General features: G+C 46.7%; 1 protein-coding gene across 5 annotated transcripts in view; it reads right to left on the reverse strand.

Annotated features, from left to right (window-relative positions):
* The window catches only part of POLA1 (DNA polymerase alpha 1, catalytic subunit), a 1252649-nt gene that overhangs the window by 127788 nt on the left and 1099621 nt on the right, over positions 1 to 25240 (reverse strand). For 4 of the 5 annotated variants that reach the window (XR_010241483.1, XM_063955699.1, XM_063955698.1 and 1 more), the window contains one exon: positions 12268 to 12364. The exons of the other annotated variant lie outside the window; for it this stretch is intronic. Coding sequence is in view for 3 of the 4 variants with exons in the window: in XM_063955699.1 (XP_063811769.1) it covers positions 12268 to 12364 (97 nt within the window). In the remaining variant the exon portion in view is untranslated. The remainder of the gene's footprint in view (positions 1 to 12267; positions 12365 to 25240) is intronic. 5 annotated transcript variants of the gene reach the window in all.

The raw sequence follows: 25240 nt of genomic DNA on the forward strand, positions 1-25240 counted from the left end.
CCTTTGGTAAATAACCAGGGCGTGTTCTAAGAACAGCCCGATCACGGTGAAAAATCAGATATGGTGACCTACAAGAGAAGGCACCCAAATCCGACACCCGTCTAGCAGAGGCAATAGTCAGCAGAAACAACAGCTTAAGAGAAAGCCACTTAAGGTCTGCAGATTCAAGAGGCTCGACCGGACATCTTTCAACGCCTCCAAACCCCCCCACAAGTCCCAAGGAGCCACCGGCGGGATATAAGGAGGTTGAATCCGCAACACACCCTTAGTGAATGTATGCACATCAGGTAAGGTTGCAATTTTTCTTTGAAACCAAACCGAAAAGGCAGAAATATGAACCTTGATGGAGGCCAGACGAAGGCCCAAGTCCAGGCCTTGTTGTACAAAGGCCAAAAGTTTGACCGTATTAAACTTGTAAGCGTCATGATTGTTAGATGCGCATCAAGCAAAGTAAGAATTCCAGACCCTATGGTAAATCCGAGCAGAAGCCGGTATCCGGGCCTTCAACATGGTTTAAATGACCGCCTCAGAAAATCCTTTGGCCCTTAAGACGGAAGCTTCACTTGAAGGATACGGCGTAACCTCGAGTGACGACTTCCTGTACCCAGACATCGGAAGTGGCCTCCAACCATTCATGGGAAAACCCTAGAAGTCGGCCCCCCACCCTGGGATTCCCCAGAGGGAGGCCCGCCCCATCAAGCGGCAGGCTCGTCAGTTTTGGAAGCAGGCTGACGGGCAGCCCAGGCCTGTTTGGGTTTCGGCTTATTGGGTTTGGAAGTGCGAACCTGTTTTAGGCACGCCTGACCTTTTGCTTTGCCTGAAGGACGAAAGGAGCGAAAGGAAGTACTCTTAGCCTTCAGCACCGAAGGAGCAGTACTAGGAAGACATGCTGTTTTAGCAGACGCTAAGTCAGCCACTATCTTGTCAAGGTTTTCTCCAAAAAGAATGTCTCCTTTGAAGGGGAGTACCTCCAGGGTTTTCTTAGAGTCCATGTCCACAGACCAGGACCGTAACCAGAGAATTCGGTGAGCCAAAATGGACGTAGTACAACACCTGACAAGAACCCCCTGTGCAGTGTATCAGCACTAACAGGGAATTCAAGAGGCATATGGTGACTAAAAATCCCAGAGAAAAATACACACTGAGTATATCCTGTGAACTGCCTATATCATTATAAACCTGACACACTTAGCCCCCTCAGGTTATAGTATATAGGGATAGCAATCTGAGTGAGAGACACAAAATGAAGTTCACACAGCAGCTATATGCACACACACAGAGCCACAGTTTGTACAATGCAGAAATTATGACACGCAATAAAACTGCACTGGACTAGCAATACAGAGTAGTACTATGTATAGCTATACAATGAATAGATATAACAATGCACAGAGTAAAGACTGGATGTATATCACAGCGCACTTGTACTAAATAACCCTGACTAAATGCACTTTTTCTTAACCAACACTGTCAGCAGACATGTAGAATACTTAAGTGTCCTGTAAAATGCACAGCGTTGACAGGCAGGCGGCTTTACAGAGTAGGATTTGCCCAAACAGTCCCAGGATCAGCTCTGCTTGCTATAATGGCGCTCAAACGCTGACAGGGAGTGAGGGAGAGAGAGAGAGATGCAGCTCCAGGGCAGGAACATTTACTCTAAATGGCGCCCTGGGGCTGGGAGGGGGGGAGGGCTACAGGTCAAAGCCTTATCCCCCTGCTGGACTTCACCAACGGGTACTGGGGGCTTAATAAAACGGTTTTATGAGAGAAAACAGACCTATGCCCATGCCCTGGTGGTCTAGTGGGGTCCCTGTACTACCACAGTGTCCGCGCAAGCGCGCACGGCCCGCCTCCCACCGGCCGTGCGGGATCGCGATTAACAGCGGGTCCTGTTGAGGGGACCCCTTCCCTCCTCCCTGTAGTGCGGCCATGCGATCAGGGAGAGCAGCGGTCGTGTGTGTGTGACTAACAATGAAGAAAACCGGAGCCTCCGCTGTAGGTACCCGGCAACCAGGGCGCGGGAGTGTACAGCGCCGCTGGGGGAGGTGATGGACCTGCAGCAGGAGATGTCTGACTGACATCTAACACAGTCAGTGTCTCTGCTGCAGCCCTTGAAGTCTTCAAAATACTTTAAAAGCTTCTTTCAGGGCTGCTGGAGCACCAACTACAAAACTGAGCTCCTGTGCACGGAGGCAGGTTTATAGAGGAAGCGGCACTAGGCATTCTGGGAACAGTCAAAGCTTTGAGCCTGTTGGTGCCTCGGATCAAGATCCTACTCTACACCCCAATGTCATTCCCTGTGGAGCCCAGTGTGCCCCGGAGCAGAAACAAGAAATATCAGATGACACCTGAAGTATTAAGAATGCTTAGGTATTTAAAAGTAATGTGATAGCATATGTTCCAATGGCTAGTAGTTTAGCAGGGAAAAAAATAAGAATTTACTTACCGATAATTCTATTTCTCGTAGTCCGTAGTGGATGCTGGGGACTCCGTCAGGACCATGGGGATTAGCGGGCTCCGCAGGAGACAGGGCACATCTAAAAAGCTTTTTAGGTCACATGGTGTGTACTGGCTCCTCCCCCCATGACCCTCCTCCAAGCCTCAGTTAGGTACTGTGCCCGGACGAGCGTACACAATAAGGAAGGATCTTGAATCCCGGGTAAGACTCATACCAGCCACACCAATCACACCGTATAACTTGTGATCTGAACCCAGTTAACAGTATGATAACAAAACGAAGTAGCCTCTGAAAAGATGGCTCACAACAATAGTAATAACCCGATTTTTGTAACAATAACTATGTACAAGCATTGCAGACAATCCGCACTTGGGATGGGCGCCCAGCATCCACTACGGACTACGAGAAATAGAATTATCGGTAAGTAAATTCTTATTTTCTCTAACGTCCTAGTGGATGCTGGGGACTCCGTCAGGACCATGGGGATTATACCAAAGCTCCCAAACGGGCGGGAGAGTGCGGATGACTCTGCAGCACCGAATGAGAGAACTCCAGGTCCTCTTTAGCCAGAGTATCAAATTTGTAAAATTTTACAAACGTGTTCTCCCCTGACCACGTAGCTGCTCGGCAAAGTTATAATGCCGAGACTCCCCGGGCAGCCGCCCAGGATGAGGCCACCTTCCTTGTGGAATGGGCATCTACATATTTCGGCTGTGGCAGGCCTGCCACAGAATGTGCAAGCTGAATTGTACTACAAATCTAGCGTGCAATAGACTGCTTAGAAGCAGGAGCACCCAGCTTGTTGGGTGCATACAATATAAACAGCAAGTCAGACTTTCTGACTCCAGCCGTCCTAACTATATATATATATATATATATATATATATATATTTTTAGGGCCCTGACAACGTCTAGTAACTTGGAGTCCTCCAAGTCCCCAGTAGCCGCAGGCACCACAATAGGTTGTTTCAGGTGACAACGCTGACACCCCTTTAGGAAGAAACTGGAGACGAGTCCCAGTTCTGCCCTGTTCAAATGGAAAATTTTAATATGGGCTTTTGTAAAACAAAGCCGCCCATTCTTTTTGACAATCGCCTGGCCGAGGCCAGGACTAACAACATGGTCACTGTCCATGTGAGATATTGGTCAACAGCATGGTCACTTTCCATGTGAGATATTTCAAATCCACAGATTTGAGCGGTTCAAACCAATATGATTTTAAGGAATCCCAACACTATGTTGAGATCTCACGGTGCCCCTAGAGGCACAAAAGAACTGTATATGGAATACACCCTTTACAATCTGGACTTCAGGAACTGAAGTCAATTTTTTCTGGAAGAAAATCTACAGGGCCGAAATTTAAATCTTAATGAACCCCAATTTGAGGCTCAAAACACTCCTGTTTTCAGGAAGTGCAGAATCGACCTAGTTGAATTTCCTTCGTGGAGCCTTCCTGGCCTTACCCACGCAACATATTTTCACCACATGTGGTGATGACGTTGTGCGGTCACCTCCTTCCTGGCTTTGACCAAGGTAGGTATGACCTCTTATGGAATGCCTTTTTCCCTTCAGAATCCGGTATTCAACCGCCATGCCGTCAAACGCAGCCGCGGTAATTCTTGGAAAAGACATGGTACTTGCTGAAGCAAGTCCCTTCTTAGCTCCCCAGGCCCTTAGTCCTCTGTGAGCATCTCTTGAAGCTCCGGGTACCAAGTCCCTCTTGGCCCATCCGGAGCCACTAGTATAGTTCATACTCCTCTATGTCTTATAATTCTCAATACCTTGGTTATGAGAAACAGAGGAGGGAACCCATACACTGACTGGTACACCCACGGTGTTACCAGAACATCCACAGCTATCGCCTGAAGGTCTCATGACCTGGCGGAATACCTGTCCCGTTTTTCGGGCGGGACGCTATCATGTCCACCTTTGGTCTTTGCCAACGGTCCACAATCATGCTGAAAAACTTCCCTATGAAGTTTCCACTCTCCCGGGTGGAGGTCATGCCTGCTGAGGAAGTCTGCTTCCCAGTCGTCCACTCCCGGAAAGAACACTGCTGACAGTGCTATCACATGATTTTCCGCCTAGCGAAAAATCCTTGCAGTTTTGTCACTGCCCTCCTGCTTCTTGTGCCGCCCTTTCTGTTTACGTGGGCGACTGCCGTGATGTTATCCCACTGGATCAATACCGGCTGACCTTGAAGCAGAGGTCTTGCTAAGTTTAGAGCCTTATAAATTTGCTCTAAGCTTATTTATGCAGAGAGAATTCTCCAGACTTAATCACACTTCCCTGGAAATTTTTTCCCTGTGTGACTGTTCTCCAGCCTCTCAGGCTGGCCTCCGTGGTCACCGGCATCCAATCCTGAATGCCAAATCTGCGGCCCTCTAGAAGATGAGCACTCTGTAATCACCACAGGAGAGACACCCTTGTCCTTGGATATAGGGTTATCCGCTGATGCATCTGAGGATGCGATCCGGACCATTTGTCCAGCAGATCCCACCGAAGAGTTCTTGCGGGAAATCTGCCGAATGGAATTGCTTCGTAATAAGCCACCATTTTTACCAGGACTCTTGTGCAATGATGCACTGACACTTTTCCTGGTTTTAGGAGGATCCCGATTAGCTCGGATAACTCCCTGGCTTTCTCCACTGGGAGAAACACGTTTTTCTGGACTGTGTCCAGAATCATCCCTATGAACAGTAGACGTGTCATCGGAAAAAGCTGCGATTTTGGAATATTTAGAATCCACTCGTGCTGTCGTAGAACTACTTAAGATAGTGCTACTCCGACCTCCAACTGTTCTCTGGACCTTGCCCTTATCAGGAAAGCGTCCATGTTTCCTTTTAAGAAAAATCATCATTCCGGCCATTACCTTGGTAAAGACCCGGGGCGCCGTGGACAACCCAAACGGCAGCGTCTGAACTGATAGTGACAGTTCTGTACCAGGAACCTGAAGTACCCTTGGTGAGAAGGGCAAATTTGGACCTGTAGGTAAGCGTCCCTGATATCCAGTGACACCATATCGTCCCCTTCTTCCTGGTTCGCTATCACTGCTCTGAGTGACTCCATCTTGATTTGAACGCTTGTATGTAAGTGTTCAAATATTTCAGATCTCACCGAGCCGGTTGGCTTCAGTACCACAATATAGTGTGGAATACTACCCCCTTCCATGTTGTAAGAGGGGTACTTTGATTATCACCTGCTGGGAATACAGCCTGTGAATTGTGTGAGGGGGAGATGTCTCGAATTTCCAATGTACACCTGGGATACTACATGTAGGATCCCGGAGTTCCCTTGCGAGTGAGCCCCCTGCGTACTGAAACTCTTGAGATGACCCCCTACCGCACCTGAGTCCGCTTGTACGGCCCCAGCGTTATGCTGCGGACTTGGCAGAAGCTGTGAGGGGCTTCTGTTCCTGGGAATGGGCTGCTTGCTGCAGTCTTCTTCCCTTTCCTCTACCCCTGGGCAGATATGACTGGCCTTTGCCCGCCTGCCCGTATGGGGACGAAAGGACTGAGACTGAAAAGACTGTGTCCTTTTTTGCCGATATGTGATTCGGGGTAACAAAAGGTGGATTTTTCAGCTGTTGCCATGGCCACCAGGTCCGATGGACCGCCCCTTTATACGGCAATACTTCCACATGCCGTCTGGAATCTGCCTCACCTGACCACTGTCGTGTCTTCGTCTGGCAGATATGTACATCACATTTACTCTTGATGCCAGAATGCAAATATCCCTCTGCGCATCACGCATATATAGAAATGCATCCTTAAAATGCTCTATAGTCAATAAAATCTTGTCCCTGTCAAGGGTATCAAAATTTTCAGTCAGGAAATCCGACCAAGCCCCCTCAGCGCTGCACATCCAGGCTGAGGCGATTGCTGGTCGTAGTATAACACCAGTATGTGTGTATATACTGTCATGATATTTTTCAGCTTCCTATCAGCTGGCTTCTTGAGGGCGGCCGTATCTAGAGACGGTAACGCCATGTTTTTATAAGCGTGTGAGCGCCTTATCCACCCTAAGGTGTGTTTCCCAACTCGCCCTTACTTCTGGCGGGAAAGGGTATACCGCCCATAACTTTCTATCGGAGGAACCCCACGTATCATCACACACTTCATTTAATTTATCTGATTCAGGCAAAACTACAAGTAGTTTATTCACACCCTACAAAATACCCTTATTTGTGGTACTTGTAGTATCAGAAATATGTAACAGCTCCTTCATTGCCCTTAACATGTAACTCGTGGCCCTAAAGGAAAATTACGTATGTTTCTTCACCGTCGACACTGGGGTCAGTGTCCATGTCTGTGTCTGTCGACCGACTGAGGTAAATGGGCGTTTTTACAAGCCCCTGACGGTGTCTGAGACGCCTGGACCGGTACTAATTTGTCCGCCGGCCATCTCATGTCGTCAACCGTCTTGCAGCGTGTTGACATTATCACGTAATTCCATAAGTAGACCATCCATTCCGGTGTCGACTCCCTAGAGAGTGACATCAACATTACAGGCAATTTGCTCCGCCTCCTCACCAACATTTTCCTCATACATGTCGACACACACGTACCGACATACAGCACACACACAGGGAATGCTCTGATAGAGGACAGGACCCACTAGCCCTTTGGGGAGACAGAGGGAGAGTTTGCCAGCACACACCAAAAGCGCTATAATGTATATAACAACCCTAGAAGGTGTTGTTTCTATATATGCGCTCTTAATATATCATTATATCGCCAATTTATGCCCCCCTTCTCTTTTAACCCTGTTTCTGTAGTGCAGTGCAGGGGAGAGTGGGAGCCTTCCTCACCAGCGGAGCTGATCAGGAAAATGGCGCCGTGTGCTGAGGAGAATAAGCTCCGCCCCCTTTTCGGCGGGCTTTTCCTCCCGGTTTTTTAATAACTGGCCTGGGTTAAAATACATACATATAGCCTTAATGGCTATATGTGATGTATTTATTTGCCAAATAGGTATTTATATTGCTGCCCAGGGCGCCCCCAGCAGCGCCCTGCACCCTCCGTGACCGTGTCAGTGAGCCGTGTGACAACAATGGCGCACAGCTGCAGTGCTGTGCGCTACCTCTCTGAAGACTGTGAAGTCTTCTGCCGCCTGTTTCCGGACCTCCGTTCCGCCGTCTTTCTTCAGCGTCTGTAAGGGGGATCGGCGGCGCGGCTCCGGGACGAACCCCAGGCTGACCTGTGTTCCGACTCCCTCTGGAGCTCAGTGTCCAGTAGCCTAAGACTTCAATCCTCCTGCACGCAGGTGAGTTGCAAGTCTCTCCCCTAGGTCCCTCGTTGCAGTGATCCTGTCGCCAGCAGGAATCACTGATTAGAAACCTAAAAAAAAAAAACTTTACTAAATAGCTCCTTAAGAGAGCCATCCAGTTTGCACCCTTCTCGGACGGGCACAAAAACCTAACTGAGGCTTGGAGGAGGGTCATGGGGGGAGGAGCCAGTACACACCATGTGACCTAAAAAGCTTTTTAGATGTGCCCTGTCTCCTGCGGAGCCCGCTAATCCCCATGGTCCTGACGGAGTCCCCAGCATCCACTAGGACGTTAGAGAAACAGTAACTATCCAAAAAAGCAAATGCTGAAAATGAAATGTATAAATTCATAAAAACAGTCACTGTTCCTAACTTTCCAAAGTCATTAAGGATGCAGGCACAGTGTACACATCTAATGAAAGCTAGTGAAAGCATTGTTCTATGGGGTACAGGGTATACAATAAATTACAGGAGCAAACATTTCTATTAGCTTCTTCAGTACTGCAGCTGTTAGAATGGCCAAGAATGTGAGTACAGGGCACTCTGAAAGGGTGGTCTTCTGTATGCCGAATGTCGGGATCCCGGCGCACAGTATACCGGCGCCGGGATCCCGACACTCGGCATACCGACAGGTATTCTCCCTCGTGGGGGTCCACGACCCCCCTGGAGGGAGAATAAAATAGTGTGGCGCGCTTAGCGCGCCACCGTGCCCGTAGCGCAGCGAGCCCGCAAGGGGCTCCTTTGCGCTCGCCACGCTGTCGGTATGCCGGGCTCCCGGCGCCGGTATGCTGGTCGCCGGGAGCCCGAGCGCCGGCATACCATACTACACCCCTCTGAAAAGGTCCATGTGATGCTGACTGCATCACAACAATGCAGCAAGGTAAACTTACAGTAAGGAGAATGTCACATACAAAATATAGAGAAGTTATGTGCAAACATGGGAACCCAATAAAACACATTTTATTCGGCAGGATGTAATGCTGCCCAAGTCCGGTGGCTGTGCGGGATGCCGGACGAACTTGGACGGTTTTTACAAGGGGCAATCATTTACAAGGCATGGTTTTGCCTTGTAAGTGATTGCCCCTTTAAAAACATGTCCGTGTTCGGCCAGCATCTCGCATGGCCGCCGGACTTGGGCGGCATTACATCTCGCCACAAGTGTTCATTCCAACGAACTGTTCATGCTTGAATCTGTGTTCAGTTTTTTGGACCCACCGTGCACACGAAACATGCAATTGCTTAAAACAAAATTAAATTGATCGCTAGGAAAGAGCAATGTGCAAATACTTATAGGGGTAGCACATTTTCCATTAAAAATGGCATAGTCCTTTCAATGGATTGGATGCTACATGTAGAAATCCCCATGTAAATTAAAAGACCATATTAATGAAGGGCAATTTACAATCTTTTTGTGTTTTTTTTTTTTTTTTTTGGACTTAAAAGATGATCTTGCCCGTGGATTATTAATGTGAAAAATGACACTGGTTAAAAACACTTAATACAAGTGGCCTTTTTTTTATTAATAAATTGATGCAACAGGGACATTTAGGAGTTTTAGTTCAATTTCAAGTTAATTATACTTCTTTTAAAATAATAACTTGCCTCATTTAAAAATACATTTCAATAGTCAATTTATTTAAATGAGTTCCTTCCACTAGTGTACATGCTGAGAACCCCATTGAAATTAACGGAGTACTGAACTGAATTTGGGATAAGGAGGGTGTCTGCTGGACACTTTCAAAAACACATATATGCTATCCTTATCCTTTTGGTGTGGTGTAGTTGTTGCATCCACATGTAGTTGATGTGTTTTCAACATAAAGTTGTAATGTGTTTTTTTTTTAGGAAAACGACCATCCGGTAACTGACCTAAACCTGGAGAGCAAAATATTGCCTTCTGATATACTGGTTCAAACAGTAATACAGGTTGAGTATCCCACATCCAAAATGCTTGGGACCAGAAGTATTTTGGACATCGCATTTTTCTGTATTTTGGATTAATTGCATACCATAATGAGATATCATGGCGATGGGATCTAAATCTAAGCACAGAATGCATTTATGTTTCATATACACCTTATACACACAGCCTGAAGGTAATTTTAGCCAATTTTTTAAAATAACTTTGTGCATTAAACAAAGTTTGTGTACATACACACAATTCATTTATGTTACAAATACACCTTATACAACACAGCCTGAAGGAAATTTAATACAATATTTTTAATAACTTTGTGAATTAAACAAAGTTTGTGTACATTGAGCCATCAGAAAACAAAGGTTTCACTATCTCAGTCTCACTCAAAAAATTCCGTATTTCGGAATATTTGGATATGGGATACTCAACCTGTAATTATTTTTATAGTGTCATTCACCCTATAGGACTCAATATTTTTACAGAAGATCTACAGCCATCTTATACACACACACACACACGGTTGCTGATCTATTCACATCATACCGTGCCCCACTGTGTCTTAAGTCTGATTTACATAACATAACCATGGGCTCATTTTTTATATAAACCCAGGCAAAATACAGGGAGGACATGCAAATGCCACATAGATAGAGCCGCCCTGGTTGGAATGACCCTAGCCAGAACTGTGGGGAATCAATGATATCCACTGTGTCATCCAAGACTGTACGAGTCACTTCTACTTTTAAGAATAATTCCTGTGTCTTTATTCATGTGTACTATGTGGTCAAACTTGTAGAGACACCAGTGAATTACACAGCATTTCTGTACGACAGTATGGCATTATGTATGCTGGACATAGTTCTATCAGGTCTGGATACAGATCCAGAAGCTACTTTGTGTTCAGTTTATAGCAAATAATCAAGCTAACAGTATATCTTTCTGCGCAGGTTGCACTTCTAAAATTCCTATTCACCAGCTAAGATTCATCCAACACTAATACCATGAGACAAGACAAAACTGTAAACTCATAAATGTAGAGTAACAAACAAACAATAAAAGAAAACTATAGGGTCTATGCTTTGCCATTAGGGTATAGTAATGATTCAGTGTGCATTACAATGCTATATGTTAGTATTTACAGTTATAATGTTAATAGCTGTTCTACTGTTCTTCGCCCTGGGAGTTTCTGATTTTCACAGTTGTAAATAAAAATGACTTTTAAAAAATTGGTAAATCTATTGAGATGTAAGTTTGAGACGTCTTAATGTAAGTAAATATTAATCCATGGTTCTTGGCGTTACATGAGGAGCAACCGTAGCATATACGGTACAAAAGTGACAAGACCATTTTTGTAGTTTATTAAATTCTACACAGTGGAGGTGCAATCCAAATTTTGATCCGATTGTCCGTTTGGCATTTTTGTTCACGCAACGCATCAGTAATAATGTCATTATGTCAACCCCCTGTTTAGCCCCCAGGGGAGGTTTATTAAAAGTCCAATTACACAATTTTTCTATTTCCAGCTTGAAGAATCCAATATTAAATTTCAGCTTCCTAAATATTGGGAACTAGAATTAGCGATGAGTGAGGGCTTTCGCATTTATGATGCAGAGTACATTTTAAGGAAAAACAACCTAATTTTTGTGAGCCTGCTCGCTCCTGTTCACTCACTTTCTTGCAAACAGTAGGATAAGAATTTCTACTATACCCACTCAGTCCATGTTGGTCTTTAAATTTCTCATAGTGAAATATTCCAAAGATTAATATCAAGTCAAGAAACCACTCTGGGTTATAATATAAACTTTGTATATCATACACCAAAGAGGCACGTTAATGATCTCAGACCTCATCTTCTCTTCAGTGTGGTAATTATCAGCTGTCAGTAGAGACCTCCACCCCAAACCACAAATCCTGCTTTGCTGAAAGTCTCCTGAGCAGACTAGTACCCCTTTCACATCGCAATGCCGGGTCCCACCTGGGAATTGGAAACTGGTCTTTCCTGGGTGGGACCCGGCATTGGACCCTTTCACACTGCTCTGCTAGATCGGGTTGATATTGTGGGCGGGTGCAGGGCTGGGAGAGGACATCATCTCCGCGCCGCCTCTCCCCATGCAGTGAACGGGTCCTGGGTCGCATTGACACGACGACCCTTTCACACTGCACCTGATCCGGTATTTAACCCGGGAATAACACTGCTTTATTCCCGGGTGGAATTATTGGGTCAGACGACACAGGAATTTGACCATGGCCCCTTTCACAATGCACAGCGACCCACGTCGACTAGGCAATATACCGGGTCGATACCAGGTTAATTTTGCAGTGTGAAAGGAGTATAGTTTTTCCTTGGTATGAGAAAGTTCACAGTCAACATGCATTAAGTAGGTACAGTAGACATTCTAATGCTCCTACTGTTTGCAATTTTCAGGTTTAGGGGAAAAAAAAAATAAAAAAAAATGGAATATACCAAGTATTACAGCGGTTTATAGTATGTGTTTGAGTAACGCCGTCTTTCCCGAGAAAGGCACACTTTTAATTAATAGATCTCTTTTGTGATCCTACAGCAATCTATCTCTGAGCTAGCGTTCCTTCTTACAGTGACACACTGATGGATCTCATGCAGGCTTACTTTTCTCCAGCTCTGAAACAACCTTCTCCAGTGCATATTCCCAGTCGAAGATGAACCGGTAGAAACATAGCTGTGTGTACAAGGCCTTCTCTGGGTACTGTAAAATAACCACAGGGAGGAAAATAAATAAATGAGTAAATCCAAATGGTGGTGCATCCAAATTAAGCAATACAAAGCAGGCATATAAGTAGCTAATCATAACTTCCAACTTTAGTTCATACTTGGACACAAAGTATATTGAATGCAGCATTACTTTGTCTACCAAATGTTACTTGGATAATGTAAAGAGCCCTACACACTGGTCAATATATTTGAAAGATATGAACGATGTTGTTCATAAATGAACGATAAATCGTTCATATCTTTCAGTGTGGATGCTTCAACGATGCAAAATGCATGTGCCCACAATCGTTCATCATCTAACGATAGTTTAAACATGCCAGTCAATTTAGACGATATGGATGTCTGTACTATCATATCGTAAATTGGCCATCGATATCGTCCAGTGCGTAGACTTTAAATCGTTGGCGAAAAATCGACCATTGCTAACATCGATGGTCTATAATATCGCCGACTGTGTAGGCCCCTCAACTAAGGCCTTTTACACATTTACCAATAAAGTGAAAATCCATAATGCCTTCTAAAAATGATTAATACACGTAAATTGATAAACAAGTAATGCAGAGGTTAAACACTTTTATACAAAGCGTATAAAACAAAGAATGAGCAAATAACTGTCCAAAAATGATTACCGTATATACTCGAGTATAAGTTGACCCGAATATAAGCCGAGGCACCTAATTTTACCACAAAAACCAGGGAAAACTTATTGATTTAAGTATAAGCCTAGGGTGGGAAATGCAGTTCTAGCTGTACACAGCCCTCATACTGCCAGATATGCCCTCATAGTGCCAGATATGCCCCCACAGTGCCAGATATGCCCTCACACTGCCAGATATGCCCCCACAGTGCCAGATATGCCCTCATACTGCCAGATATACCCCCACAGTGCCAGATATGCCCTTATAGTGCCAGATATGCCCCCACAGTGCAAGGTATTCCCCCACAGTGCAAGATATGCCCTCATAGTGCCAGATATGCCCCCACAGGGCCAGATATGCCCTCATACTGCCAGATATGCCCCCTTGGTGCCACATATGCCCCCCCCCCCCCCAAGTGCCAAATATGCTCCCCCAGTGCCAGGTACAACTTACCCTCCCGCGCTCCCCCGCTGTTTTGTGAAGGAGGGACACGGAGGGCACAGTGCGCGCCTCTCCTGTGTCCCTCCTGCGTATCCGGCGGCGGGTCTGTTAAATGAAGTGCCAGTTCGTGAGCCAATCAGAGCTCACGAACGGGTACTTCATTTAATAGACCCACCGCCGGAGAGACACAGGAGAGGCGCACGCTGTGCCCTCCGTGTCCCTCCTTCACAAAACAGCGGGGGAGCGCGGGAGGGTAAGTTTTCCAAGGCAGCAGTTACGGAGCATCACTCGAGTATAAGCCGAGGGGGGGCTTTTCCAGCACAAAAAATGTGCTGAAAAACTCTACTTATACTCGAGAATATACGATACTGAAAATACAGATCGTATTATATTGATGCAATACAGTATATCTCAAAGTTACCAAGTTACCTCCTCGACAAGCAGTCTAAAGTGACCCGGCATCATTAATATATACAGATGTGTCCTCTTACATCTTTGCTCTGCACTACAAGTCGTGTGAGTGCCGTGCGTCTTTTTTTCTGCAAAAATGTCTTAGACGCAACGAAATGTAATATGATGCAAAAGCAGCTTCTGCTGATTAAAATGATATGCAGCATGCCTATATTCTGTGACTGCAACTGTATTTGCATACAAAAATGCTATGCTACAGTGTTTTCCTGAACGTGGCATTTTGGATGCAGATAGAGCAGCAATTACACACAGAATATAGGCATGCCACATCTTTTAATCAGCAGAAGCTGCTTGTGCACCCTATTACATTACTTTGCGTCTAATAAGCATTTTTGCAGAGAAAAAAAACGTACAGAGTCCCGCCCCGGCAAGGGCTGTTTAGCGTGACTGCAGCAAGGATGTAAGAGGACACATCTTTATAAAAGCAGAGCGGCTGCAAAAAAGGGGGACAGAGCTGGGACGGCGCCTGGTGCGTACAGGGTTGAGGCGGCAGGTACAGCAGCCTGAAGTGACCGGCATATTCCGGGTCACTTTATTAACTTTATAAACATATATGCTTTCCAAGAACCTCTCTCTCAGTAGACAGTCCTGGTCACATACAGAGCAGGGGCAGACTTTTTTTTTTTTTTATATCTCTCTCTAGGACATCTCTTATTGGGCGGCATGAGAAGGGGGTGGGGAGAACAGGGAGGCGGCGGGAGACAGCAGTCTTCTCTGCTCTTCTCCCCTTTACACATTCCTGAGAGGCATTTTATTTTTGAGGAGTTAAACATGAATCTTTATGGGTAAGTGATCTTGACACAGAGCTGGGGCACCACTGGAGAAATCAGATTTTTCCATGGTAACCCCTTCTGTGAATAGGGGGAAGCAGTGAAAAGCCCTTTTTTCAGTAAAACAGGGCTTTTCACTACTGCATGAATAGACCCCATAATGACTAGGGTGTGGATCATTAGGTCGACCACTATAGGTCGATAGTCACTAGGTCGACGGGGTTGGAAGGTCGACAGGGTTTCTAGGTCGACATGTTTTTTTTTTTGGTGTCGTTTTCTTTGTAGAGTGACCGGGAAACCCAATTAGTGCATCGTGTCCCCTCGCATGGCTCGCCATGCTTCGGGCAAGGTGCCTCGCTTAGCTCGGCACAGATTACCGGGCCAATCGTGGTCCACGTGGATCGTTAAGTATGAAAAAGTTCAAAAAAAGTAAAAAAAAACCAACAACTCATGTCGACAGTTTGACCTGTCGACCTAGCACATGTCGACCTGGTGACTGTCGACCTATAGTGGTCGACCTAAACAGTGTCGATCTTCAGACCTGATCCCAATGACTACATACCATGTGTGATATAATAATAATTTACTCACCGGTAATTCTATTTCTCGTAGTCCGTAGTGGATGCTGGGACTCCGTAAGGACCATGGGGAATAGCGGCTCCGCAGGAGACTGGGCACAACTATAAAGAAAGCTTTAGACTACTGGTGTGCACTGGCTCCTCCCACTATGACCCTCCTCCAGACTTCAGTTAGGATACTGTGCCCGGAAGAGCTGACACAATAAGGAAGGATTTTGAATCCCGGGTAAGACTCATACCAGCCACACCGTATAACTCGTGATACAAATACCCAGTTAACAGTATGATAACAACTGAGCCTCTCAACAGATGGCTCAACAATAACCCTTTAGTTAAACAATAACTATATACAAGTATTGCAGACAATCCGCACTTGGGATGGGCGCCCAGCATCCACTACGGACTACGAGAAATAGAATTACCGGTGAGTAAATTCTTATTTTCTCTGACGTCCTAAGTGGATGCTGGGACTCCGTAAGGACCATGGGGATTATACCAAAGCTCCCAAACGGGCGGGAGAGTGCGGATGACTCTGCAGCACCGAATGGGCAAACTCTAGGTCCTCATCAGCCAGGGTGTCAAACTTATAGAATTTAGCAAACGTGTTTGACCCCGACCAAGTAGCTGCTCGGCAAAGTTGAAGAGCCGAGACCCCTCGGGCAGCCGCCCAAGAAGAGCCAACCTTCCTCGTGTAATAGGCTTTCACTGATTTAGGATGCGGCAGTCCAGCCGCAGAATGTGCAAGCTGAATCGTACTACAGATCCAGCGAGCAATGGTCTGCTTTGAAGCAGGCGCACCCAACTTATTGGGCGCATACAGGATAAATAGCGAGTCAGTCTTTCTGACTCCAGCTGTCCTGGAAACATAAATTTTCAGGGCCCTGACCACATCCAACGACTTGGAAGCCTCCAAGTCTTTTGTAGCCGCAGGCACCACGAGAGGTTGGTTTAGATGAAAAGCTGATACCACCTTAGGGAGAAATTGGGGACGAGTCCTCAATTCTGCCCTATTCATATGGAAAATCAGATAAGGGCTTTTACATGACAGAGCCGCCAATTCTGATACACGCCTGGCCGAAGCCAAGGCCAACAACATGACCACTTTCCACGTGAGATATTTAAATTCCACGGTTTTAAGTGGCTCAAACCAATGTGACTTTAGGAAATCCAACACCACGTTGAGATCCCAAGGTGCCACTGGAGGCACAAAAGGGGGCTGAATATGCAGCACTCCCTTAACAAAAGTCTGAACTTCAGGCAGTGAAGCCAGTTCTCTCTGGAAGAAAATCGATAGAGCCGAAATCTGGACCTTAATGGAACCCAATTTTAGGCCCATAGTCACCCCTGACTGTAGAAAGTGCAGGAAACGGCCCAGCTGAAATTCTTCCGTTGGGGCCTTCCTGGCCTCGCACCACGCAACATATTTACGCCATATGCGGTGATAATGGTTTGCGGTAACTTCTTTCCTAGCTTTAATCAGCGTAGGAATGACTTCCTCCGGAATGCCCTTTTCCTTCAGGATCCGGTGTTCAACCGCCATGCCGTCAAACGCAGCTGCGGTAAGTCTTGGAACAGACAGGGCCCCTGCTGCAGCAGGTCCCGTCTGAGCGGCAGAGGCCATGGGTCCTCTGACATAATTTCTTGAAGTTCCGGGTACCAAGCTCTTCTTGGCCAATCCGGAACAATGAGTATAGTTCTTACTCCTCTTCTCCTTATTATCCTCAGTACCTTTGGTATGAGAGGAAGAGGAGGGAACACATAAACCGACCGGTACACCCACGGTGTCACTAGAGCGTCCACAGCTATCGCCTGCGGGTCTCTTGACCTGGCGCAATACTTTTCTAGTTTTTTGTTGAGGCGGGACGCCATCATGTCCACCTGTGGCCTTTCCCAACGGTTTACAATCATTTGGAAGACTTCTGGATGAAGTCCCCACTCTCCCGGGTGGAGGTCGTGCCTGCTGAGGAAGTCTGCTTCCCAGTTGTCCACTCCCGGAATGAACACTGCTGACAGTGCTAACACGTGATTTTCCGCCCATCGGAGAATCCTTGTGGCTTCTGCCAACGCCATCCTGCTTCTCGTGCCGCCCTGTCGGTTTACATGGGCAACCGCCGTGATGTTGTCTGACTGGATCAGTACCGGCTGGTTTTGAAGCAGGGGTTTTGCCTGACTTAGGGCATTGTAAATGGCCCTTAGTTCCAGAATATTTATGTGTAGGGAAGTCTCCTGACTTGACCATAGTCCTTGGAAATTTCTTCCCTGTGTGACTGCCCCCCAGCCTCGAAGGCTGGCATCCGTGGTCACCAGGACCCAGTCCTGTATGCCGAATCTGCAGCCCTCTTGAAGATGAGCACTCTGCAGCCACCACAGCAGAGACACCCTTGTCCTTGGAGACAGGGTTATCAGCCGATGCATCTGAAGATGCGATCCGGACCACTTGTCCAACAGGTCCCACTGAAAGGTTCTTGCATGGAACCTGCCGAATGGAATTGCTTCGTAGGAAGCTACCATCTTTCCCAGGATCCGCGTGCAGTGATGCACCGACACCTGTTTTGGTTTTAGGAGGCCTCTGACTAGAGATGACAGCTCCTTGGCCTTATCCTCCGGGAGAAACACTTTTTTCTGTTCTGTGTCCAGAACCATTCCCAGGAACAGTAGACGTGTCGTAGGGACCAGCTGTGACTTTGGAATATTTAGAATCCAGCCGTGCTGTTGTAGCACCTCTCGAGATAGTGCTACCCCGACCAACAACTGCTCCCTGGACCTCGCCTTTATCAGGAGATCGCCCAAGTATGGGATAATTAAAATAAGAATTTACTTACCGATAATTCTATTTCTCGTAGTCCGTAGTGGATGCTGGGGACTCCGTAAGGACCATGGGGAATAGCGGCTCTGCAGGAGACTGGGATACAAAAGTAAAAGCTTTAGGACTACCTGGTGTGCACTGGCTCCTCCCCCCATGACCCTCCTCCAAGCCTCAGTTAGGATACTGTGCCCGGACGAGCGTACACAATAAGGAAGGATTTTGAATCCCGGGTAAGACTCATACCAGCCACACCAATCACACCATATAACTTGTGATCTAAACCCAGTTAACAGCATGATAACAGAGGAGCCTCTAGAAAAGATGGCTCACTACAGCAATAACCCGATTTTTTGGTAACAATAACTATGAACCAGTATTGCAGACAATCCGCACTTGGGATGGGCGCCCAGCATCCACTACGGACTACGAGAAATAGAATTATCGGTAAGTAAATTCTTATTTTCTCTGACGTCCTAGTGGATGCTGGGGACTCCGTAAGGACCATGGGGATTATACCAAAGCTCCCAAACGGGCGGGAGAGTGCGGATGACTCTGCAGCACAAATTGAGAGAACTCCAGGTCCTCCTCAGCCAGGGTATCAAATTTGTAGAATTTTACAAACGTATTTGCTCCTGACCAAGTAGCTGCTCGGCAAAGTTGTAAAGCCGAGACCCCTCGGGCAGCCGCCCAAGATGAGCCCACCTTCCTTGTGGAATGGGCTTTTACAGATTTTGGCTGTGGCAGGCCTGCCACAGAATGTGCAAGCTGAATTGTACTACAAATCCAACGAGCAATAGTCTGCTTAGAAGCAGGAGCACCCAGCTTGTTGGGTGCATACAGGATAAACAGCGAGTCAGATTTTCTGACTCCAGCCGTCCTGGAAACCTATATTTCCAGGGCCCTGACAACGTCTAGCAACTTGGAGTCCTCCAAGTCCCTAGTAGCCGCAGGCACCACAATAGGTTGATTCAGGTGAAACGCTGAAAACCACCTTAGGGAGAAACTGAGGACAAGTCATCAATTTCGCCCTGTCCGAATGGAAAATCAGATGAGGGCTTTTACAGGATAAAGCCGCCAATTCTGACACGCACCTGGCCCAGGCCAGGGCCAACAGCATGACCACTTTCCATGTGAGATATTTTAACTCCACATATTTAAGTGGTTCAAACCAATGTGACTTTTGGAACCCAAAAACTACATTTAGATCCCAAGGTGCCACTGGAGGCACAAAAGGAGGCTGTATATACAGTACCCCTTTCACAAACGTCTGAACTTCAGGGACTGAAGCTAGTTCTTTTGGAAGAAAATTGACAGGGCCGAAATTTGAACCTTAATGGACCCCCATTTCAGGCCCATAGACACTCCTGTTTGCAGGAAATGTAGGAATCGACCTAGTTGAAAATTCCTCCGTCGGGGCCTTACTGGCCTCGCACCACGCAACATATTTTCGCCAAATGCGGTGATAATGTTTTGCGGTTATATCTTTCCTGGCTTTGATCAGGATAGGAATGACTTCATCCGGAATGCCTTTCTCCTTCAGGATCCGGCGTTCAACCGCCATGCCGTCAAACGCAGCCGCGGTAAGTCTTGGAACAGACAGGGTCCTTGCTGGAGCAGGTCCCTTCTTAGAGGTAGAGGCCACGGATCCTCCGTGAGCATCTCTTGAAGTTCCGGTTACCAAGTCCTTCTTGGCCAATCCGGAGCCACGAATATAGTGCTTACTCCTCTCCATCTTATAATTCTCAGTACCTTGGGTATGAGAGGCAGAGGAGAGAACACATACACTGACTGGTACACCCACTGTGTTACCAGAGCGTCTACAGCTATTGCCTGAGGGTCCCTTGACCTGGCGCAATACTTGTCGAGTTTTATAAACATGTGGAAGACTTCTGGGTGAAGTCCCCACTCTCCCGGGTGGGGGTCGTGTCTGCTGAGGAAGTCTGCTTCCCAGTTGTCCACTCCCGGAATGAATACTGCTGACAGTGCTATCCCATGATTTTCCGCCCAGCGAAGAATCCTTGCAGCTTACTGCCTTGCCCTCCTGCTTCTTGTGTCACCCTGTCTGTTTACGTGGGTGACTGCCGTGATGTTGTCCGAATGGATCAACTCCGGGTGACCTTGAAGCAGAGGTCTTGCTGAGCTTAGAGCATTGTAAATGGCCCTTAGCTTCAGGATATTTATGTGAAGTGGTGTCTCCAGGCTTGACCATAAGCTCTGGAAATTCCTTCCCTGTGTGACTGCTCCCCAGCCTCGCAGGCTGGCATCCGTCCTGAATGTCGAATCTGCGGCCCTCTAGAAGATGAGCACTCTGCAACCACCACAGGAGAGACACCCTTGTGCTTGGTGACAGGGTTATCCGCTGATGCATCTGAAGATGCGACCCGGACCATTTGTCCAGCAGGTCCCACTGGAAAGTTCTTGCGTGGAATCTGCCGAATGGAATTGCTTCGTAGGAAGCCACCATTTTTCCCAGAACCCTTTCATTGATGTACTGAGACTTGGCTCGGTTATAGGAGGTTCCCGACTAGCTCGGATAACTCCCTGACTTTCTCCTCCGGGAGAAACACCTTTTTCTGGACTGTGTCCAGGATCATCCCTAGGAACAGAAGACGAGTCGTCGGAATCAGCTGCGATTTTGGAATATTGAGAATCCAATCGTGCTGCCGCAACACTACCTGAGATAGTGCTACACCGACCTCCAACTGTTCCCTGGATCTTACCCTTATCAGGGAATCGTCCAAGTAAGGGATAACTAAAATTCCCTTCCTTCGAAAGAGTATCATCATTTCGGCCATTACCTTGGTAAAGACCCGGGGTGCCGTAGACCATCCATACGGCAGCGTCTGAAACTGATAGTGACAGTTCTGTACCACAAACCTGAGGTACCCTTGGTGAGAAGGGTAAATTGGGACATGAAGGTAAGCATCCTTGATGTCCCGAGACATCATGTAGTCCCGTTCTTCCAGGTTCGCAATCACTGCTCTGAGTGACTCAATCTTGAATTTGAACCTCCGTATGTAAGTGTTCAAGATTTTAGATTTAGAATCGGTCTCACCGAGCCGTCCGGCTTCGGTACCACAACAGTGTGGAATAATACCCCGTTCCCTGTTGCAGGAGGGGTACCTTGATTATCACCTGCTGGGAATACAGCTTGTGAATGGCTTCCAAAACTGCCTCCCTGTCAGAGGGAGACATCGGTAAAGCCGACTTTAGGAAACGGCGAGGGGGAGACGTCTCGAATTCCAATTTGTACCCCTGAGATATCACCTGAAGGATCCAGGGGTCTAATTGCGAGTGAGCCCACTGCGCGCTGAAATTCACTGAGACGGGCCCCCACCGTGCCTGATTCTGCTTGTAAAGCCCCAGCGTCATACTGAGGGCTTGGCAGAGGCGGGAGAGGGCTTCTGTTCCTGGGAACTGGCTGATTTCTGCAGCCTTTTTCCTCTCCCTCTGTCACGGGGCAGAAGTGAGGAACCTTTTGCCCGCTTGCCCACGAAAGGACTGCGCCTGATAATACGGCGTCTTCTTATGTTGAGAGGCGACCTGGGGTACAAATGTGGATTTCCCAGCTGTTGCCGTGGCCACCAGGTCTGAAAGACCGACCCCAAATAACTCCTCCCCTTAATAAGGCAATACTTCCAAATGCCGTTTGGAATCCGCATCACCTGACCACTGTCGTGTCCATAACCCTCTACTGGCAGAAATGGACAACGCACTTAGACTTGATGCCAGTCGGCAAATATTCCGCTGTGCATCACGCATATATAGAAATGCATCTTTTAAATGCTCTATAGTCAATAATATACTGTCCCTATTTAGGGTATCAATATTTTCAGTCAGGGAATCCGACCACGCCAACCCAGCACTGCACATCCAGGCTGAGGCGATTGCTGGTCGCAGTATAACACCAGTATGTGTGTAAATACATTTTAGGATACCCTCCTGCTTTCTATCAGCAGGATCCTTAAGGGCGGCCATCTCAGGAGAGGGTAGAGCCCTTGTTCTTACAAGCGTGTGAGCGCTTTATCCACCCTAGGGGGTGTTTCCCAACGCACCCTAACCTCTGGCGGGAAAGGATATAATGCCAATAACATTTTAGAAATTATCAGTTGTTATCGGGGGAAACCCACGCATCATCACACACCTCATTTAATTTCTCAGATTCAGGAAAACTACAGGTAGTTTTTCCCTCACCGAACATAATACCCCTTTTTGGTGGTACTCGTATTATCAGAAATGTATAAAACATTTTCCATTGTCTCAATCATGTAACGTGTGGCCCTACTGGAAATCACGGTTGTCTCTTCACCGTCGACACAGGAGTCAGTATCCGTGTCGGTGTCTGTATCTGCCATCTGAGGTAACGGGCGCTTTAGAGCCCCTGACGGCCTATGAGACGTCTGGACAGGCACAAGCTGAGTAGCCGGCTGTCTCATGTCAACCACTGTTTTTTATACAGAGCTGACACTGTCACGTAATTTTCAACCGTACATCCACTCAGGTGTCGACCCCCTAGGTGGTGACATCACTGTTACAGACACTCTGCTCCGTCTCCACATCATTTTTCTCCTCATACATGTCGACACAAACGTACCGACACACAGCACACACACAGGGAATGCTCTGATAGAGGACAGGACCCCACTAGCCCTTTGGGGAGACAGAGGGAGAGTTTGCCAGCACACACCAGAGCGCTATATATATACACAGGGATAACCTTATATAAGTGTTTTTCCCCTTATAGCTGCTGTATAGTTAATACTGCGCCTAATTAGTGCCCCCCTCTCTTTTTTAACCCTTTCTGTAGTGTAGTGACTGCAGGGGAGAGCCAGGGAGCTTCCCTCCAACGGAGCTGTGAGGGAAAATGGCGCTTGTGTGCTGAGGAGATAGGCTCCGCCCCTTCACGGCGGCCTTTTCTCCCGCTTTTTTTAGGAAAACTGGCAGGGGTGAAATGCATCCATATAGCCCAGGAGCTATATGTGATGTATTTCTTTAGCCATATAAGGTTTATGTTGTATTGCGTCTCAGGGCGCTCCCCCCCAGCGCCCTGCACCCTCAGTGACCGGAGTGTGAAGTGTGCTGAGAGCAATGGCGCACAGCTGCAGTGCTGTGCGCTACCTTATTGAAGACAGGAACGTCTTCTGCCACCGATTTTTCCGGACCTCTTCGCTCTTCTGGCTCTGTAAGGGGGCCGGCGGCGCGGCTCCGGGACCCATCCAGGCTGAACCTGTGATCGTCCCTCTGGAGCTAATGTCCAGTAGCCAAGAAGCCCAATCCACTCTGCAGTCAGGTGAGTTCGCTTCTTCTCCCCTTAGTCCCACGATGCAGTGAGCCTGTTGCCAGCAGGTCTCACTGAAAATAACAAACCTAAACTAAAACTTTCACTAAGAAGCTCAGGAGAGCCCCTAGTGTGCACCCTTCTCGTCGGGCACAGAAATCTAACTGAGGCTTGGAGGAGGGTCATAGGGGGAGGAGCCAGTGCACACCAGTTAGTCCTAAAGCTTTCTTTAGATGTGCCCAGTCTCCTGCGGAGCCGCTATTCCCCATGGTCCTTACGGAGTCCCCAGCATCCACTTAGGACGTAAGAGAAATTTTATTTACAATGTAATTTGTCCACATGGTTAAAACCAATAATATTAAACTTCATCGCCTCCCCAAGTATCCTCCCTTCTGGCTCCCTCCAGATCAGTTGTCTTAATAAAGCTAAGGAACATAATGGTTGAGTTGAAGGTGTGCCAAACAAACCTTAAGTTTTAGCAATGTTTCTAGTTACTAGGACAGTGATAGGCAACAGGTGGCCCTCCGAGCCCTCACTTAGCATCTCCCAGTCCATTTCCATAATGATTTTTTTTTTCTAAATGCCTGCTGAAATACAGGTGGGTCCTCGTACAGCGTGAGATGCCTGGTGCCATTCAGATGCTCCAAGAGGTTTAGTGTACCATTTTCTTTAAGTTTTGTGTTTTATTCACATCACAGATGCAGCAAAACACCAGCTGAAGTGTACCAGAGGCGCTGATGAACTACAAGGAATTTGGCATGAGAAATAACTGATGTCTCGTAGCACTTTGTAGACAGATTCATCATGCACATTTGCACACAGTTATATAAATGTTGCACATCTAATTGATATGTGTAACCTAGCAAAGTAGTGCACATTTTGAGCCAAAAGTATGCTTGACAAAGACACTTGATGTTGAAATGCGTGGGTGGAATACAGGGACTGCTGCCTTTGGGATCCTGGAAAAGCTGACCACCTTGAGCGTGAAGGTGCTGTACCCGGGATTTAAGCTTTTCATGTGATTTATATGCCTTATCTAAAGCCCGATTTGTTATGCAGTTATATCTATTGGTGGCACATATTTTAAGCATTTTTATGGATTTTTTATATGCAATAAATGTACATTTTGTTTAAGCTATGAGAAGCACATATTTCTGAGTTCTTGGGAGGTTCACGGAGGGGTATCAGCAATTAAGAAAACTCTGTAGGAGAACTCTACATTATCAACAACTAAAAATAAACCGAGAACAGAGAGGAATGTTCAACTAGTTGGAAATTCCTTTCTGATGTCTTGTGTGGAAACTATTTCCTAACTTGGGAGCACTTTTTCATATAGTCTTTGAATTTTGAATCTAGCAAATTAGTTTTGTTATTTCCAGTTGTTTTACTTATTTAATACAATGAAAAATATGAGCAAGAAAGATGCTTGGCATTGTCGAGTCGTCCGGAACCTGGTGTGCCAAAATGGGCTTTTTGGAAGATACATCGGTATGTTATAATAGACAGGTGTCTTTTTCATTGATCAAATGTATTACTTTAACTTGCTACTGAGTAACATGTGACCCTTTTCAAGGTCACAGGGCTTCCCTTGAAGTGAATCAAGTTGCCTAACAATGTACTAGGGACTGTTAGAATGCTTTCTTTAATATAGCCCCAAAAATGCCTGCCCCAAGTCTCCATATATTTTTCAAGCTATTGTAAACCATAAAAAATATTATATTGTACCTTTCTAAAACTAACCACAAAGTGGTACAAATCAACATGTATACTTTATCTGCCAGGCTAAATTAACTACACCACTGCCTGTACATATTGTCAAAATAATGAAAAAAAAAAAAGTGCACCCCCTACATAAAAACTGCTCAGCA

Source organism: Pseudophryne corroboree, chromosome 2 (genome assembly GCF_028390025.1).
Source record: "Pseudophryne corroboree isolate aPseCor3 chromosome 2, aPseCor3.hap2, whole genome shotgun sequence".
Lineage (NCBI taxonomy): Eukaryota > Metazoa > Chordata > Amphibia > Anura > Myobatrachidae > Pseudophryne > Pseudophryne corroboree.